The following is a 19008-nucleotide window of genomic DNA, read 5'->3' as shown; positions in this document are numbered from 1 at the left end:
ATGGAAGCTTACAAGCGTTTTATTTGGAGCTAAAATTATGAGCTCATGTGGGAGCTTGCTTTCTATCGCACTTCGTCTTTGCCCTGTATTAACATCAGTGGTCTTCTGGATGTTTTGTAGTGAGAATAAGGGGAAAAGTCTCCCAACTTCATTGCCGTGAATGGTTCAGACACAGGTAAATGAGCACAGCTCTAACAACAATCAGTTGTCTCGTACTATGGCAAATTACAGGATGCTGTACCTTCAGGTTTCTGAGAGCAAATCCTTTAGGATGTTTTGTCACTCATATCTCTGGCAAATCTGTCACTTCCCATAGACGTATGTCTTGAACTTAATATATACAAAGTGAAATATGTTTGAGTTTGGAGAATCGGGGCTTTTCTTGTTCAGAAGTTGCTTTCGTGTTCTTACAGCACTACTTTTGCTATGTTCCCGTCAGCGATGTTTTCTTCTCTCCTTCTGTTAGAAGGTCAGAAATTGTATTTTTATCTTCCAGTAAAAGAGGCACACTAAAAAAAAAATCCTTCTGCAGAGGAAATGAAATGAAGCAGTTGAAAAGGAGTTGAAATGGGGATCTCTTCATACATTTGTTTTTTCTGTTTTGCGTATTTGTTTTATGTGTCTGGTTTTGAGACAATTGTGGCTTTTCTAGAGGCATCTGTCTGAGAACGTTGTTGACACTCAGTTTCTGATGAAAATGGGTCACACTAACCTTTTTTTTAATAGGAGAAGACAGATCTTGGAGCCCGGTAAGATCCATGTGTTGTCTTTAGAAATGCACAGAACTGCTATGGCTGAAAGGGATAGATTTAAGCTCACACATTGAACACTTCAAGTGTACAAATCCATGTACCCAGCTGGTTCCATGGAGCATGTGAAGAGGGATCTCACCTTGTGCTCTGCTGGGATAAGGTGGGATAAGGATAGCTTTTTTTGTTTGTTCTAAAAAGCAGCAGCAAATAATTCAGGACAGTTTGCACAAAACAGCTCATGCTTCCCTTTTAAAGGGAAGCACAACAGATGACACTACAGAATACTGTTGGGGGATCACTGGAGAGGAATTGGCAGACAGAAGGGACCTGGAATTGGCTAGAAAATAAATGCAAACTGTAAGTAGCAAATGCTGAGTCTGAAAATTAATTAATTCATTAGAGATGTTAGACCCGTAGCATGTAGTAAGGTAAGAAGAGCAGCCTGTCCTTCTCACTGTCCACCTTCGTACCTTTACAAGGACGGTGGGAATCTGGCTGTTTAATAGATGGGATATCTGCACTCCAGTCTTGGTGCTTATGTTGCCAAATCCAAGACATCTTGAGAATTGTGGCTGATGGGATAACAGCTCCATAGGTGCCAATTCAGCAAAAGCCACTAAGGTTTTTAGAGGCAGGCTAGCTTAATAAATAATTAAAATCCCCACAACCAAAGAAACAAACCAACCAACCAAAAAAAAAACAAACCACCAAAAGGCAGCCTCCTTGAAAAGAAGGAGACTTTTTTCCCTGGGACTTTTGCTGGTGGACTTACAGGTGAGAAAATAAAGTCAGAATTGGACAGTCTGCTGTTGCTTAGAATTATTATTTATTTTTTTCTCAGCTGAGCTAGAATAACACACTAATAAACCTTTGCTGTTGATAAACAACACAAAAGACAGACAGGAGACAAGGGAATGCTTCTTCTCTGTCTAGCCCTGGATGTCTGAAGCATTGAGAGATGCAAGGACCAAGGTTGAGAAACTTACATGGACCAAGGTCTGTGGCAAGGCATTTGTGTTGGCTAACTGCTTTGTGCCTTTATTATGGAACAAGCATTCACTCCACACGATTCAAATCCACTAGCTTTGGAAACCATTGTTAAGATCATTATTTTTTTTATTAGCAAGGTCAGCATTTCAATCTGAGCAGTGTTCTCTTCCTGTAGGCAGAGGAGGAAAGGCTTAAACCAGATTGGGAGAAGTGCCATTGTGAACGTTGACAGAGCAGTTTAGGACATTATCACCATTTTTGATGAGATGTGTTTGAATCTTCCAGTTTCATTTCAATGCTGGACAAACACAAACAAATTTGTGTTACTTCATGTTGAAACAGCCTTGGACATGCAAGCGATTAGCTATAGCATGCCAAGCATACCAGCTCAAATTAGGCTGGTAAATCTGCACGGGCATGCCTTGCTGTCCAAAGTTTCATTCAACTTACATACAATTCTTAATTGCTGGTTTTAATAGAGAAAATCTATTTTTTGTCGGTCGTATTTTTTTTTAAAGCTCAATTTTTCTAAAGAAGCTTCCTACCTTACATGAAAAATACCCCAATCGGGTTGCATGTTGAAAGGAACCTTGCTGGCAACAACATGTAGTCAGTTGTGGCAACATCAGATGGAGAAGTAATCTTTTAATTCATGGTTTATTTATCCCAGAATAAGTTCCAAATTGGAAGTTTTTTGTTTGTTTGTTTGTTTTTTTAATCTGGCCAGCAAAGTATCAAGAATGCTTTATTTTATAGAACTAAGAACATGTTTGATTAAAACTTCTGATGTGTGGAAGTACTCTGTGGCTTATCACTTACACATTTTGCGGATGTCTCCAAACTTTCTAGGAGAGAGATGATAGCATCTTTCTCCTGAGAGCACGGTTATTTTTGTAACAGCTGATGATCAGTATTAATAATATAAGTATTATTCCACTTCTGACCTTCTGAAGGGTAGAAATGTCCCCGTTTCCTTTGGGAGGAGGAAAAAGCATTAATCTTTGGATTATTTCACTCGCTTGTCTATCTTTCTGCAGAATTTGAAAGGCTTCCCCCCACCACTATTTCTGATTCCCTTTGCAAGTGAAACTTATTACTTGCATTTACTCTACAATATAAAATTACAGTAATTATGCTGGGTAATTAGTCAGAACTTGTTGAATCATGGACATAGTATCTAGGATACTAGAGGTGAAGGCGGTTCATTGACAGAGATGCTCTTGAAAACGAGTTTCTAAATACTTCAGATGTTTGGGTGGTATTCTTTAGAAAGAAATTGCCGTAAATTATCCCAACAACCACTTGTAGGTGATTTTACTTTATTCTTTGTAATGTCATCTGCCTCACTCCAACAGTCACAAAGCATGTTATTTTTCTTTCCCCCCATCCTCTTCTCATACAGAGCTAGAACTTTGCAGGTGTTGGTCAAATTTTCTTAAGCTTGTGTTGGTGCTTGTGGACAGGAGGAGAAATTAACTTTTGATTAGCCTTTATAGTATCACAGTTTAGTTTCTCATTTTCTGATGTGGAGGGGAGGACGCCGAACTCCTGTTGTAAGGGTCTGCATTGCATTTCATGTATGCTGTGACATTTTTCATAATAGCCAAAGCTGAGTTTTTTGAATAGCTGGAATTTCTCCCTCCCCCGCCCCCCGCCCCCCCCCCCCCCCCCCCGTTGAATACTTCACTTCCAAAATAATCATTCTTCAGTGAAGGCACTAATGTTGCACAGATGGTACCAAAGCACTTCCCTTTGATTTTTAATAAGGGACTAGTTTGTCAAAGAGATTTCTCAACTTCTGTTCTGAAACCCATAATAGAGAATAATTTGAAAGGCACACAATGTGCATCATTATATTCCTTTGATGCAGATTAATGATAGCTAAACCGCGTTTTCTAATTGCTTCTTTTTTCCTGTTCTAGTCTGTTACTGCACTACAGCAAAACTTGGAAATGTAGTTCTCCAGTTGCAAGGCACCGCGCATCTCCTATTTTTTGTCTACTCTCAGCCCTTTTAATACTCAAGAAATTGAATTCTATTAAATGTTATCATTAAGAAACTTGTGTTTGTTGTGTGCAAAGAAGCCTAATTTAGAAAGGATTTAGTTAATATTGTGTATATGGATGTTATGGTTAATGTGTAGGCATTGGTAAGTAAATAAATTGCATTTTTTTTAGGCTGGTTCTAATACTGCTGTTGTGGATAGTCTTTACACTAGTGCAAATGCTTGAAATAGAGAATTAGTAAGTCATGCTCCACTGATTTACCTTGTCTCAATGAATCTCTAAAAATAAATTTGTGGGGAAACTTGTTATGTATTAATAAGCCAATTAAATCTTAATCATCCATAGTCACTTTTCATCCCTGTTGAGATGCAGGCTCCGTTGATTGGCTTCCAACTTGGAGACAGGAAAGAATTCCTTTGGATCAATTTTTCTACAAGCAATTTTCTCTGAAGGTAGTTGAACTGAGCACACTTAGCTACCAGATAATGCCCTCTTTTTATAAACGAACATTTACGTATTAAACTGTAACAGCTCCCTTCAGTTTCTCAGCACTGCCTTTTCCCTCTCCCAGCTCTGAGTCCCTTGAAGGATTGGATTTTGAGGGAGGGCAGATCTGCCATTTGTCCTTATTACCTCTACTTGCACCCTTTGGAGACATCAAACTCCCCGGCAGAAGTAGTAGGAGCTTCCCTGGGTTTGCATAGCCGGCGTCTGGGTGCGTGCAGGGAGATCTTTGCAGTCTAGATGGCCTTTTAGGCATGTTCCTTGAGTGCCTCCCCTGTTCTTTTACATGGCAGGTAGTTGCATATGAGGAAGAGTAATCCCAGGAAAGCATTTATTTGGTGTATTTTCAGCAGGTTTTTAGTAACCTGGCTGGTAAGTCCCCGCTGAGCAACCAGTAACGAGCAGATCTGTTTAAGAACCCTCGTGGTTGATTTTTCACAAGCTTTCTGGCTGCCAGAAGTGGCATATACAGAGCTTCCAGTGTAAATACTTAATTGTCTTACGCTGCTTTAGATCCTACATCTGAAGGACAGTGCCTTTGATTGCATTTGTCTCTTGACTTTCAAGTCTTAGTGTGCTCTACACATCAAAAAGAATTCTGGCCATCACAAAATTGTCAGACAAATTACTTTTGCAGGCTGATTTCATTCTTGCTCCTTACTTGGAGGTGACTGATAGTCCTAGCAAGGTAAATATTTTAGAAGGGAATTGGTGGTTGTGTAAACAGTGAAGGCAAGACAAGTAAATAGTAACTGTCTTATATTTTGCATCTGTTTGCAATCAAGCTCTTTTTTTTCAGTGTTATTGTCAGAAGGAAATTGGATATGATATCTTCCTGAAGGCTAGTGAGTTATGAGATTTCAGTCTCAATTTCAGTCCTTTTATTCTGCTTGCACCAAGCCCAGCCCTAAAGGAAGAGCAAATAGCTGCACTTCTGTACTTGGCAATTATCTTGCCTGTACGGTGTAGTTTTTGTTAAATAACTAAATGATTGATTAGCTTGCCTCAAGCTGTATTCTTAAAGACACTCGTGGTCTGATGCCGTGCATATCCCTCTAGCTAAATCTCCTCGTGCCTTGGAGCCTATTTTAATTCAAGGGGTAAGTAGGTTAGTTTAAATCAAAAACGAGGAAACATTTAACCTTGAAACGTTCCTTTCAAAGAAAAATGTAAGTGTGCTGTGCCCTGTCTTGGGGTCTTGGTACAGGAGAGAACTGGAGCTCCAGGAGCAAGCCCAGCGAAGGGCTGCTAAAAGGACGAAGGGACTGGAGCACCTCTCCTGGAGGAGAGGCTGAGGGAGCTGGGGCTGTTCAGCCTGGAGAAAAGAAGGCCAATCTCCTCCATGCGTGAGGGTGATTTTGTGATTCTGTGGCCATTGAGGGGACGTCTGTAGCCCTTGGTCTCAGCTGCTGTTTCATGTACAGGGTGTTCCTCTGTCATCTTGGCTGTTGATTTGCAATATGCTGTGCAGTGTGACTTTTGAAATTGTTCCATTGCATATTTTTAAAATGTTTGAGATCATCAAAAAAAAATTCCTCGGAGCTATTTACTACCAAGGAGCAAGGGCTGAAACGAGAGGACACAATTACTTGTAGGTTTTGTGTATTCCTCTGACTCACCTGCTGTATCTGTGGAATTAGCCAGTGTTTGTCAGGAATGTTTAACATTCGTATAACCATTTTGTTTTTGATTGATTACAGTTACTCTTTGTGTTTTTCCTCAGATGAACTGTAATATCTCTTAAGAAAATTGTTTCTGTGCTCTTGTATATGTGCAGAGGCTACTTTGTTAAACTTGCTGCCAAAGACCACTGGGGGAGGGAACCAGTTTCTCTCCTCTGTACAGCCTGGTCAGAAATCTCGTCTGCATGTGCTGCCCTCTGAACCCGGAGAGCTGATAGAATTTCTCTGCCTGGATGCTCGCTTGCCCAGCAGATAGCTTTAGCTGCACTGGGATCCCCAAACTCCAGTGGTGTGTTGTTTTTTCTCTTCTGTTGGCAGTGCCAGTTGTTTGCAAGCCGTTGCATGTCTTCAGAAGAAATGAAGGCAATTATAGGTTCTATTTACTAACATGTCATCAGCTATTACTGCTGTTGTTGTTGTTCTGATCTCTTTTTTTCTTTTGAGGTGTTCTGCTGAAGAGTACTCTAAATTATTTTTCCTCTTCCCTTTTCCACTTAGATTCAACAGAATGTATATCCACACCAACAGGCTCCGACTCTGGGAAAAATAGTAAGAAGGAACAGATAAAAATGTGGTTCAGCCCAAGAAGCAGGAAGATTCGATGCATCCTGAACAAGGGTCAGCCTAAGACTAAAAGCGATAGCCCTTGCCAAGACCCATCTTCAGTTTATCATTTCTTTCCTTCCCCTCCTCACGAAAAACCCAAGCCAACAAAAAAGCCAGCACAGAGGCAGAGTAAGAACGTGAAGAAAAAACGTCTAGCAGACATCAACAAAGTGTGGGGCTTAGGGAAACCTGAGCACAAAGGAGGAGTTGAGGAGAAGACTTCCAAGGAAAAGTGTGTGACCATTTGTAGCCAGCCAGTTGTCCTGTGCACTCCAGAGCCTACTGGCCCCGAAGAGATGCTTCCACAGGAGCCTCTAAAGGAAGCTGACTCCAACACAAATGTGGAGAAATTAGAAACGTCACCAGAGGTACAATCCTCAGAGGAGAATGATAACAGCTTGGATGCCTGTCCTGCGCATGTCAGCAAGGAAAAAAATTGTGCTACAGAGGAATCCCCATCAATAGGAAATGAAACTACGCCTTTGAAACGTGGAAGGGAGCAATCAAGCCTCCCAGTTTCGTCTCAGACTAAAAGGCGCCGAAGAGCTGAGGGGAGCACTAGTGGGAGTGCGGGCAGGCAGGCAGCTCGCTTGGAGGAGTCGCCTCAGGGCAGCCCCATCTCCCAAGCGACTGAACCCAAGACACCTGTTCAGGTTTCCTCCTCTGTATCAAAGCTCGCTGGCACTGCGATGAAGACAAGAAGCTCTGCAGCAATGAATAGTCCTTCGTTTCCCAAATCTCCCTCTACTCCCTCTACTTCCAAGACATGTAATCAAGTAGGAACACCACACAGTCCTTCTGTGTTCAAGTCCCCTGGTGGCGCTAACGCGGTTGCCCGAAGAAACTACAAAGGAGAGACTTTGCTCCACGTTGCTTCCATCAAGGTAGGACTGTCATCTTCTATCTCAGCTGTAAATGGGTCTAAAAAGATGGTGTTGTATTTAAAAATATCCTGAAAACCACTTCACTGCATCCTGGCTTTGTGGGGAAAACTCACTTTGGGGTCTTTGTTGTCTTTGTTTAGTGAGGAGCTTGCAACCTGTTTCTGTGCCTTCAGAAAGAAATGGCTATTGGAATGATCAAAGATCTCATACTGGAGAGTCTCAGTGTATCACAGTGTCAGTTCTGCTTCTGGGCTCTGGGAAGCAATAACCATTCAAGTGTTTTGGCTTTCTGTGCTGGGAAGTTGTCTCTGTGACCTTTTGCAAGGAGTATTACTAGTAATTCCAGATCTCCGTGAGTGACCTCGATCAGTTTAACTTGACCTGGTAAGTCAGTCAGGGCAGGATTTGAATTACTGACATAAAGATGACCGTGCAACCTTTGGTACATATTTTGTAATCGTTGGGATCCCCATCTGATGGCAGTGGCAGCTCAGAAGGCTCAAAATACGGCACCATGGGATTTCCTTGCTAAGCCCTATGCCCTCAGTATGCAGTCCTCACAAGGGAGAGGGAGCACGAGGAGAGCTGAGATATTCTCAGGAGACTTTGCTTTTGCGTAGGATCAATATTATTCAGTGACACTTGCTACTCATCTTGTTGCGAGTTATTGTCCTAGCCAAATTCTGCTGGGATAAAACACTGTGGGCTTTGCCCTTTGCAGCGGTTATCCTTCCCTCTTACTGCTTAACAGCTACACACATGTAGGGTAAGCTGAAAGCTTACAGTCAGACTCATCAAACGCACTAATATGGCAGCTCTTTTCTGTGAGGGCATCTCAAAGAATTTGTATTCTGGCAATTTAAATGTACTTTGTGCTAAATCATAATATAGAAATACCGTGTTGTTAATAAACTGCCTGTGCTGGTAGAATTGATTCACCTATAAGCGTCCTGACATTTATACAGCACTTCTATTTGTCGAGACAAAGGCTGTTCTTGATAAATAACGGTGTCCTCTTTCAAAGGCACTCTAATAAGCCACTCCTGCTGCACATGAGACCTTTTTAAATGGAAGTGGCAGCTGGGCTGAGTTGAGTTCAAATCTCTTACTCGATGCCATTAATACTGAATTAGGGAGGAGAAAATGAAACATTGTCCTCATAGGACTCAAGAGCTTTAGAGGATAGATCTTGCCACCTCTCTTCATAAGGCTTCTATATTCCTCTTTATTAAAGCACTGTTTACAAATTATTCTTCCACGACTTTCTGGGAATTTCTAAAGAATACCATCGCGACTGGTTCTAAAAACTGAGCTACCTTGACAAGTCTTCGCACAGGTGTGGCTTCCAGCACTACGCCCCATCCTTCTTTGGCACACAAGTTCTTCATCCCAGAAAGGAGAGCGTCGCTGCAGCCTGTTGTGAGACTCGGAGTAGAGTGATATGCCAGGCTTTTCATTGCAGAGCATTTTGAAGATAAAGGGGTAAAAATTAGGCAGTTGGTGCTGTAGAGACAAAGAACAAGCATGTTACAGCTGTCCAAGGTTGGTGGTGTAGCCTCTCGGGACTGGTACAGGGCTACATTCTGCCTCAGTCGGCTGAAATGCTGAGCTCCAGCTGTGCTGTAGGCAGTGGGGTGGGCAGACACCTGAATAAATGCTATTTCAGTCCTGTGAGTGAATTCATTTTGGTTTCTTTTTTAACGTTTTCAGTCATTGAGCAAGAGGGGAAGTAGTTTCTGTTCCTCACTGGTTCAGCTGTGTAAAGCTCCTTTGTTTGTACTGAGATGCTCTTTGGTAAAGGCATGGTCAACTAACTAGGGCTCTGGGGTGATCCCAAAGTTACCATACCCCTTTAAATCTAGTCAAAATAAGGCAAGGAGAGTCGTCTTTTGGTTATGGTCTTAATTTCCTTGTATCTGTTTCTAGCTACTAAACTTTCAGTGCAACTGGGAAAGCTCTTCTGCTGTGTGAACCTCAGCTCCTTGTCTGTAGAAGGAGGTAATATGGATGAGGAGACGTGAGGACTGGGTCTTTCCAGAGAACTACTCACGATGGGGTTTGCTAATTTTTACTTTGCAAAGCAGTGAACAAATAATAGCGGTTCATCACCACGAATCCGCTGGGAGCGTGTGCCAATTGCAAGAAAACCTCTTATTGCATGCAAGTATCTTCATTATAACCCGTGTGTTTCTAGATTGCTAGGTGCAGGAGCCTTGCTATTACACGTAACAAGTGCTGGGACTGATGAATGTGTTCTCAAAGAAGCTGGTCTTGAAAATACTGGGTTTTATCCTGTATGTATATTCCCATTGTGCCTTTAAAAATAGCCCTGTCAGATCTTTGGTTTCGGAAAGAAGTATTTCTGTGTTTATCTTCCAGTTGTGTTACAGGTGAATTTTTCTCCTTGTTTCCACAGTCAGCAATATTTTTCCCGGTGTGTAGTGAGAAACAGTCTTAAAACAGCCACCTTGTCCCCAAAGTGAAACAGTCATATTCTCTAGGACTTAATTAATTAGCAAAATAAATATCTGTACCATTTTCATTAGCTGTTAGGGTCTAATACTCTGAATGTAATGAAAGCTCATCAACTTTTTTCTTATTTAAAAGATAATTAACAACGTTATGGGGCATTAAAATTAAGTGTATTGTGCTGTTTCAACCAATTCTGAGGGATTGTCCCCATTTACTACTCTTACCCTAGTGAGAAGCTTACTGAAATCAGAACGGTTCTCGAGAAAGATTCTAGCGTGGGTCAGCTCTACGCAGAGTTACCCTAATAAATTGAAATAAATGCCTCTCTTCTCAGAGCAGACAGCAGTCATGTTCATCTTCCTCCATAGTCAATAAAGGTAAAAAGTTCCAATTAGTAAGGATGCAAAACGTGACCTCCTGCACTCCTAATATTCTAAACTGGTGGGAAGTTGTCCCCATCACCAGCCCTTCTCTATAACAGTGGTTTTTCCCCAGTAAAATAATGAGTTGTTCGCAGTGCCAGCTCTTACGTATATGACAATTAATTGTGGCACAGTATTATTTAGCTAGGTAGTACAGTGTCTTAAATTTAGTGCAGAAATCAAAATTTTTTGTACTTTGGTGCAGCATTTTGGGTCTTGGTGGTGGCTGCCTTTCTTCTGCCCAGCCTGAGCGGGGTCGCTGGGGCTGGGCAGGGAGGAATGGGAAGAGGAGAGCACCAGGGTGGCTGGGAGAAGGTTTTGACTTCTGCTTCCAGCCAGAAGGACCAGTTGTGGTTGCCTCCAGCTCCAGGAGCCCTTTAGATCTGGCAGCTCTGGCTGGGAGGGATTTCAGAAGGCTTTACCTGCGGTTAGCCTGCACTGCTGGACTCTTCATATTCATTATACTTAGCGCTGCAATAACTATTAGATAATTCCTTGCGAGCCTGGGAGATTCTTCTTCCTTTTTATTGCTTTGTTACTAGCTGTGTAACAGCACAGCAGAGTGCAAAGGGAGGTGCTGTGAGCATCAGCTGGCCACCACGTCAGCTGGGATCCTTTTGCAGGTATCGCTGCCCGAGCCAGCTGTGCAGTCCCTTGCTTTTGGTACCAGCCATGCACGTATCTTGTGGTTAAGTGCCAGATCATGCATGCAGCCTCCAGGTTCCTAGCAGCACGGTGGGTACAGGAGCTACACCTCTGACAGCCCCAGCCTCTCCTGAGCAAGGCAGCGTCCTCCTGCCAGCTGCTTCGTGCTGAATTCACCCATCGCTTTCTCCAAGGTCTTCGTGTCCAGGCCTCCTGCTTCCGTGACTCAGCTGCGTGGCAGTACAGAAAAGAGCCTGTGGTACAGGAGCACAGCCCCCCTCGTTACGGGTAGTATCCAGCAGGTAGCTTAAGACAAACGTGAGGTCACGTTTTAAATGCAGAACTTAAGAATGTGAAAATTAGCACCAAGTGAAAGCAGTCCATCTTCCTAAATACTGCTCCGAAAAGAAATGCGTTGCCGTTTTGTTTTCTGTAGTGCTTGGTTATTACTTTTTGTATTACTTAATTTCTTCTGTGTTGTCGTTTTGTCACAAATAAGCAATTCTGCATCCTTATGTTTGCTGGTCAGGAAATGGTCTGCTGGGTTGTCACAGCCCGTAAGTTACCCAGCCTGTGGTTGTGTGAACGTGGTGACAGTGGGCTCCTCGCGTTCTGCAACATACAAGCACACAGAAGTTTTATTCCTTTACAGTGATTTATTGCAAGTTACCCCAAATTACCACTAGTAAAGCAAGCCTGTATTTAGCTTAATTCCCCGTATGTGTGCTTATCTATATTATTTCAAAGTGCTACTGGCAGAGTTCTCACCAAACTGCTCCCAGGAGCGGGGCCAGCGACGGTGGGCTGAAGCTTGGTTCAGTGATGATCTGTGTCACGGGGTCTGGTGTCAGCCAGGTGTCCTCAGCTGTCCAGGAGATCTCGTTTGGAGACATTCATGCAGGGAAAGCTCTTGGAGAGATGCTCCGCTTTGGGTAGACAGAGTGACTTCTCTATTTTTAGGGACCTTAGGGGTGTAGGACAGCAGCACCCTATTGCTGACTTCTGTTTTTTAACCTGGACCAGCCAATAGATGTTGCTGGTTTGTATTTTCTTAGATCACTTTTTGCCTTCCCAGTCTGATTTTTACTTTCCTCAGAAGTATTTCTGTTTTTTCAGCTGCTGATGATGATTAGTGCAGCTTTTTTGAGCTTATCAAGGGTGTTTCAGGATGTTTCAGGTTCTCAGGTACCCAGCTGCACTTGGAGGATGCCAGCTGCACGTCTCAAGGATGTTCCAGGCTCCCAGGCCAGCAGACATCTTCCTCTGTCAGTATCTTTCCTGTTACAACCAGATTGCCTATACGGTTGCTCCCGTCATGGATAGAGAAATAATTTAGAGAAATCTGAGGTGAGAAGCTCCCCGTTTCCTGGAAACAGTTGGAGCATTCACAATTACTCTGTAATTCACTTTTTGTCCTCTTTAACCACTTAGCATGAGCTGTAAATAACCTAGTTTTCCTCCTGCTGTGCCATATCCTAACAAGCAAATGTATTTGGGTTTGAAAGGTGTTTTTTCTCATTTGTTTGACCTAAAGCTTGAAGTTTCTCATTTACCTTTGCAAACAAAGGGAGAAGCACTCGGTTGATGTGGTGCAGCTTTTTAGCTGCCTTCATCTACTGCCCTAATTCTTTGGGTCTCTTCTTTGAACAGGTAGAATATTTTCAGTAACTTGATTTAAAGGTGACTTTTGGGGAACAAAACCTGGTCCAAGCCAAGTTGTCTGGGCTTCTGCCATCAGCATCTGCAGGAGCTGGATTCTCCCTGGGAGGGGCGTGCTTTTAAAGCTGTGTAAACACCTTTCTCTGTGCAAATTAACGCCACGCTGTCTTCTAGACCTGCCAACAGATGGCCCCACAGCCTTTCCAGCTTCTGAGATTTTCAGAGCTCCCTTAAGCTGTAGCAGAGGAAGAGCCAACCCGACACATTGTTTTGTTGTCACTGTACATAAGGTTGGTTACGAGCTTCAAATGACCTTTGCTTTACTTCTTCCAAGCAAATAATTCTACGTTCTGCGGTGGTTCCAGCCTCTTCAGAAGCTGCTTGTAATCCTTTATTGATAATGAGATTTAAAAATGAATGCTTCCCTGCTAATTGTTCCAGATAGCATTCTTCTACGTGGTGCTTGTCCTCTGGACAACTTTAGAAGAAGCAGCATCTCCAGTTGTTTCCACTCTTGCTATGGACTGCCGAGATGAGCTCTTAGGCTCCTCTTGCTGTTACCTGGTATAGTTAGGGCTCTGACTTGTCTTGCTGGGATAAGCGAACTCACGGGACCATGGACAAAATCCATTTCAATATTAGTCAGAGTATAATTTTATATCTCAAATCTTTATATCTCAAAAGCATATCTTTAAATCTCAAAGCAATAGCTGGGGATTGGTGTAGTCTCTTCTGCTTTCCTGCTTGGGGAGGAAAGAAGTCTGGTATATTGGTGTTTGCAGCTGGGACTTATCCCTGCTGGGTGCTTATCCTCTCACATTTAAAATTGTGCAAAACACGGACTGACTGTACACACGCGAGGAATTCTGCCAACTTTGATAGATCTGGTCAATGTGTCAAGCAGTCACTGCTACTCTTGGGATCGCCGTCAGGTGCTGGTGACTCTCCTTGCAGGCAGGGCTCTAACACGAAGCAGATCTGCTAAGGATCTGCTTCCTGAAATTGCCTGCCTGGTTTTTAGCTAAATATTCACAATATAATATCCAACTGGAGAGCTTCTTAGGGGACAAAGGCATGTCCTCCTAGCATATGGCATAGATGTGAATTTAAAACTTAATTTCTGGCTATGTTTCTTTTAATTTTGAGGCTCTGAACGATGTTCTTAACGTGCCACTTGTAATCCTGATGGGCTGCACCGAGAGCTTCCCGTCCCTGCTGCCCCTCTGGTTGTGCGGTGCCACTTGCGGAGAGCAGCTTCCATTTCCACCCGAGGCAATGACAGGCTTTTCTTCTGTAACAGCAAAACGCCAGTCTCCTAATTTTGTCTTGGACCTGGTTTTCGTTCTGCAGATGCTGTACTGTTGTCCACGCCAGCGACGCTTCCTTTGATAAAACTCCAGTGATGCTTTACAAATCAACATTTACATTGCTGTTCTGAAAAGCTCTGATATGCCAGTGCCCACACAAATTATTAGCTATGCTTCCTGCTCTAAAGGAGTACTGTTGAAATGTCAAACCCTTGCCGAACATGTTTGCAAACTTAACTTTAAATGATAAGCTCAGATCTCGCTTATTATAGATAATTGTATCTTTTCTCTGTAGGAGAAGATCTAATGCTGATCACTGTCTTAGCTGCTTCTGAATAACTATTGAGACTTGATACGTGTCTGTTACCTTGCAACCATAAAGCAGCACACGCTGTAATTGCTCTGAAATGTAACGTTTTGCTGGGACATCCAGGCTGTGAATATAATGCATGAAGCTTCCCTCATGTGTTAATTTGCTTGACAGTTTAAAGCCGGTGATTCTCGGCACTTTTTTTTGGTGAATTTTGAGTTTACATTTGTTGCTTGCTGGATTTATTTCTGTTGAGCAGAGTTTGATGACTTAATATTTTCTCTAAGGAGTGAAGATTAAAGCTATTCTATTTATCAGCCGTGTTCCTTGGTAACAAAAAATGGGATTGAATTTATTTTTGTTGTATTTAAGGTTTAATTTATTATTTTCTCACTTCTTCCTAAGGTATGCTGTGGAATAACAGGGATTCCTTGAATTGCCACTGCTTGAGGGCACAGAACTCTGTGTATTATGGAATGAACTCTTTTCTTGCTTTAAGACCTGCACTGCAGAGATTTCCTTGCCTCAGCTTCTGCAGGAGGCTTCTCCTTGCCTATTTATAGTTGCACCTGTACACGATCCAATCTTATCGCTAACTTTGTTTTCTGCTTGCCTTTAGGAACATCAAAACCTCACATTCACAAATTCTCCCCAGTTGCTTCCTTCATCTTATTTCTGCTTGGCCTCTTTCCTTTTTCTATAATCTTGTGCATCAGTTTCTTGTATTTTCCACATACATTTCCTTGCTTATAGTTAAACCTGAATGTGGTGTGTTTTTTTTTTTTTTTTCCAAAAATCAAATGAAAACATTTTTTTTAGAATAACTGTCAAGAGAAAGTTTCTGTAAGATTCAACGTGGGTAGTAATTTTAGTGTTAAATAGAAATCCTTTTTCTTTTGACTTGTGGGGAAAAATTTCTAGCAGCTTGTCAGGCTTATTAATCTATTTTATCTATGCATTTTCTAGACAGTTATTTAGATGTAAAAGATAAAACATCCAGTTGGAATGAGAAGCAACTTCTGAATAAACATTCCTGATCTTAACCTTGCAGTCGATTCTAGTGTATGGATAGTAATCAGCACAAACCTGCCCATTTCAGAATTCTGAGTTAGGACTCTTATGCACCTGATTTTTAGTTTTAAAATATTTGTATGAAGTATGTAGGTGCTTTTAAATGAGCAACAATGAGGAATAGTGGTTTCCAAACCAGCTGAGATTTTGTTATCCTGGAAGACTTACACCATTGTGTTTTTATTGCAGGTAGACTTACACAGAGACAACAGTTCTGCATCTTACAGTTCTGTCTCTTCATTACCTTTTAATAACAGCCATGTTTCTTACTTTTGCAGGGTGACTTAGGAGCTGTTGAACAGCTGCTGAAAAATGGGGCAGATCCCAATGTTAAGGACAATGCTGGCTGGACACCACTGGTGAGTCGTAGACTTCTTTTTGCCATCGGTCTCTCTCTCACTTTTCATTCCATCCCTACTTTTCTCTCGTATTTTGCTTCCCTTCATACACACTTAACCGACAAAGAATTGTGCAAGGTGGAGAAATGATAAAGTGTAAAAATTTATTATTAGCAGCTATTGATCTGCCAAATCCACCTCTCCTTTGCTAGGTTAGAACGTGCCAACAAATCTGTCTGAGATTCTGCAAATGCAGAAAATGTAACTGATAACTACAAAAGGATCAATTGCAGATAATTTGTATGTTTTATGGGTTCTTGATGCCCTTGGTGTTTTCCTTACAATTTAGGAAATATATGCAGTGGTTGAATGAAAAAGTATTGCATACTTGAATGATAGTAAATAAGTTTTTTTCAGTGATGACTTCTTTCTCTCCCAAAGAGTACTTTTGACTGAGTCTGTAAGCAGGGAGGCTTTGTTCTCTCTGGTCTAATTTGCACACAATTGGCCTTTGTTCAGCTTCTCTCTAGGCTTGCGATTAGTGCCAGGTTTCAAGGTTAATTCATGTCAGGAACATAATGCGGCATCCTTGCATTGTCTTCCCTGGCCTTCTGCTGAGAGGTGTCTGAATGTGTTGGCTGGTGTGACAGAGGTACCTGCTCTGAACTGTGTTCCACTTGAGTTTTCCCTCCTTATCGCTTGTGGCCTTCCCCTCCTAGCACGAGGCGTGTAACCATGGGCACAAAGCGGTGGTGGAGCTGCTGCTGCAACACAAAGCACTGGTGAACACCACGGGCTATCAGAACGACTCGCCCCTGCACGATGCTGTCAAGAATGGGCACATGAGCATTGCTGAGCTGCTGCTTTTGCACGGGGCCTCCCGCGATGCAGTGTAAGTAGATGTGAAATGTTACTTTAGCTGGGGCACCATCTGCAGCCTCCAGGGTGTATGTTAAGTAAATAAGAAGCAAAGCTAGTAATAAATGTGATTATTAGAAGTGGTGGTAGTGGTGTAAAACATATGTTCTGTAATGCTTGTATCCCCCTTTTCAAGGTAGGTGTTCCCATTTGAACTTTGTCCGAAGCTTTTCTGAGAATGTCATAAGTAGCTGGAGAATTGGAGACCAAAGTAGGAAAGTAACAAAATATGTTTACCCAATTTTCACCCTTTTCTGTTGGCATCTTGTTATAGCTACTGTCAGATACAGGATGCTGAACTATATGAGCTTTGAACTGCTACAGCTGTTTTTCTCTTTTACTTTCCCTACACTACGTGCTAGCAGAAGGTGTTTCAGTCCAGTCTCTTTTAACTTTTTAAGTGGCGTAGACAAACTGAGATTTGTGAAGGTTTTTTTTCTTCTTGTTCTTTGTCATTTCAAAGCACTAATCCTCGGTACGCTTCCTAATTCCTAAAAGGCTTAGACACATTCTCAATGAATCTGTGTTGATATTCGTGCTGAAGATTTTGGCATTTATGTACAGGAAGTGCTAAAGTGTATGTTAGGTAAGGAATAACCCTGCAAACTATTATTATATCAGGTGCTAAATGTAGTTTTAGGTGTTGTAGTGTTGCTGTTATGCCAGGAGCTTTATTTATAAAAATTGAGTCTAACACATGTCAATAGGGGTGTGTGTGTATAAAGTAACAAGACAGGATGAAGTCTTGCATGACATGAATTTCCTTGCCGGGAGCATAAAGGAACATAAACACGTTCAGCTTAATCACTTCAACTCACAATATTCACTCTCAAAGATCGCAGAACTAAGGTATTCTGAGGAAAAGCACAGGGTTTGCAAAAACAATCCTGGTCTTGAAAACACTGGAGTTGGAGAAGAGGGGGGGAAAAACCCCACACAAAATAAACCACCAAAACTGTGAAAAAGTAAAACAAGGTTCAGTTGTTCATCTTCACTTTGTTCTTGAACAACAAAGACCATCACACTACACCTTAAGCTGACAACTTAAGGTGCTTAACTCAGGGTGCTTAAAGAGCTGGCTGACGTCATCGCGGGACCTCTCTCAATTATTTTTCAACGATCTTGGGAATCTGGAGAGGTCCCATTGGACTGGAAGCTGGCAAATGTTGTGCCAATTTTCAAGAAGGGTAAGAAAGAAGACCCTAGCAATTACAGGCCTGTCAGTCTCACGTCAGTGCCTGGTAAAATTATGGAGAGGATGATCCTTGAAGTTATTGAAGCGCACCTGGGGGACAATGCAGTCATTGGTCCCAGCCAACACGGGTTCATGAGGGGTAGGTCTTGCCTAACAAATTTGATTTCCTTTTATGATAAGATCACCCATCTAGTCGATCAAGGGAAACCAGCTGATGTGATCTTTTTGGACTTTAGCAAAGCTTTTGACACAGTTTTCCACAGGATCCTACTGGACAAAATGTCCGGCATACAGCTAAACAAAAACATCATGCGATGGGTGAGCAATTGGCTGATGGGCAGGGCTCAAAGGGTTGTGGTAAATGGGGCACATCTGGCTGGCGGATGGTCACTAGTGGGGTCCTCCAAGGCTCCATTTTAGGGCCAGTCCTCTTCAATGTTTTTATAAATGATTTGGATGTAGGACTAGAAGGTGTTCTGAGCAAATTTGCTGACACCAAACTTGGAGTTGAGGACTCGGATGAGGGTGGAAAGGCCTTGCAGAGAGATCTGGACAGATTGGAGTGCTGGGCAATCACCAACCGCATGAAGTTTAACAAGAGCAAGTGCCGGGTCCTGCACCTGGGATGGGGTAGCCCTGGCTATACGTACAGACTGGGCGACGAGACGCTGGAGAGCAGCCCCGCAGAGAGGGATCTGGGGGTTGTGGTTGACAGCAAGTTGAATATGAGCCAGCAGTGTGCCCTGGCAGCCAGGAGGGCCAACCGTACCCTGGGGGGCATCAAGCACGGCATCGCTAGTCGGTCGAGGGAAGGGATTGTCCCGCTCTACTCTGCGCTGGTGCGGCCTCACCTCGAGTACTGTGTGCAGTTCTGGGCACCACAGCACAAAAAGGGCGTGAAAGTGTTGGAGAGTGTCCAGAGGAGGGCGACGAAGATGGTGAAGGGCCTGGAGGGGAAGACATGTGAGGAGCGGCTGAGGTCACTTGGCCTGTTCAGCCTGGAGAAGAGGAGGCTGAGGGGGACCTCATCGCAGTCTACAGCTTCCTCGCGAGGGGGAGTGGAGAGGCAGGTGACCTATTCTCCGTTATCACCAGTGACAGGACCCACGGGAACGGTGTTAAGGTGAGGCAGGGGAAGTTTAGGCTAGACATCAGGAAGAGGTCCTTCACCGAGAGGGTGGTTGCACACTGGAACAGGCTCCCCAGGGAAGTAGTCACTGCACCAAGCCTGTCTGAATTTAAGAAGC

General features: G+C 42.8%; 1 protein-coding gene across 1 annotated transcript in view; it reads left to right on the top strand.

Annotated features, from left to right (window-relative positions):
* BARD1 (BRCA1 associated RING domain 1) overlaps window positions 1-19008 on the top strand; it is a 49322-nt gene that overhangs the window by 5218 nt on the left and 25096 nt on the right. The window contains exons 4-6 of the mRNA XM_013178807.3: window positions 6433-7424; window positions 15589-15669; window positions 16368-16540. Of these exons, the coding sequence (XP_013034261.3) occupies window positions 6433-7424; window positions 15589-15669; window positions 16368-16540 (1246 nt within the window). The remainder of the gene's footprint in view (window positions 1-6432; window positions 7425-15588; window positions 15670-16367; window positions 16541-19008) is intronic.

Source organism: Anser cygnoides, chromosome 6, assembly GCF_040182565.1.
Source record: "Anser cygnoides isolate HZ-2024a breed goose chromosome 6, Taihu_goose_T2T_genome, whole genome shotgun sequence".
In the NCBI taxonomy this organism is placed as follows: domain Eukaryota; kingdom Metazoa; phylum Chordata; class Aves; order Anseriformes; family Anatidae; genus Anser; species Anser cygnoides.
This window is presented reverse-complemented; position numbering and strand designations above follow the sequence as displayed.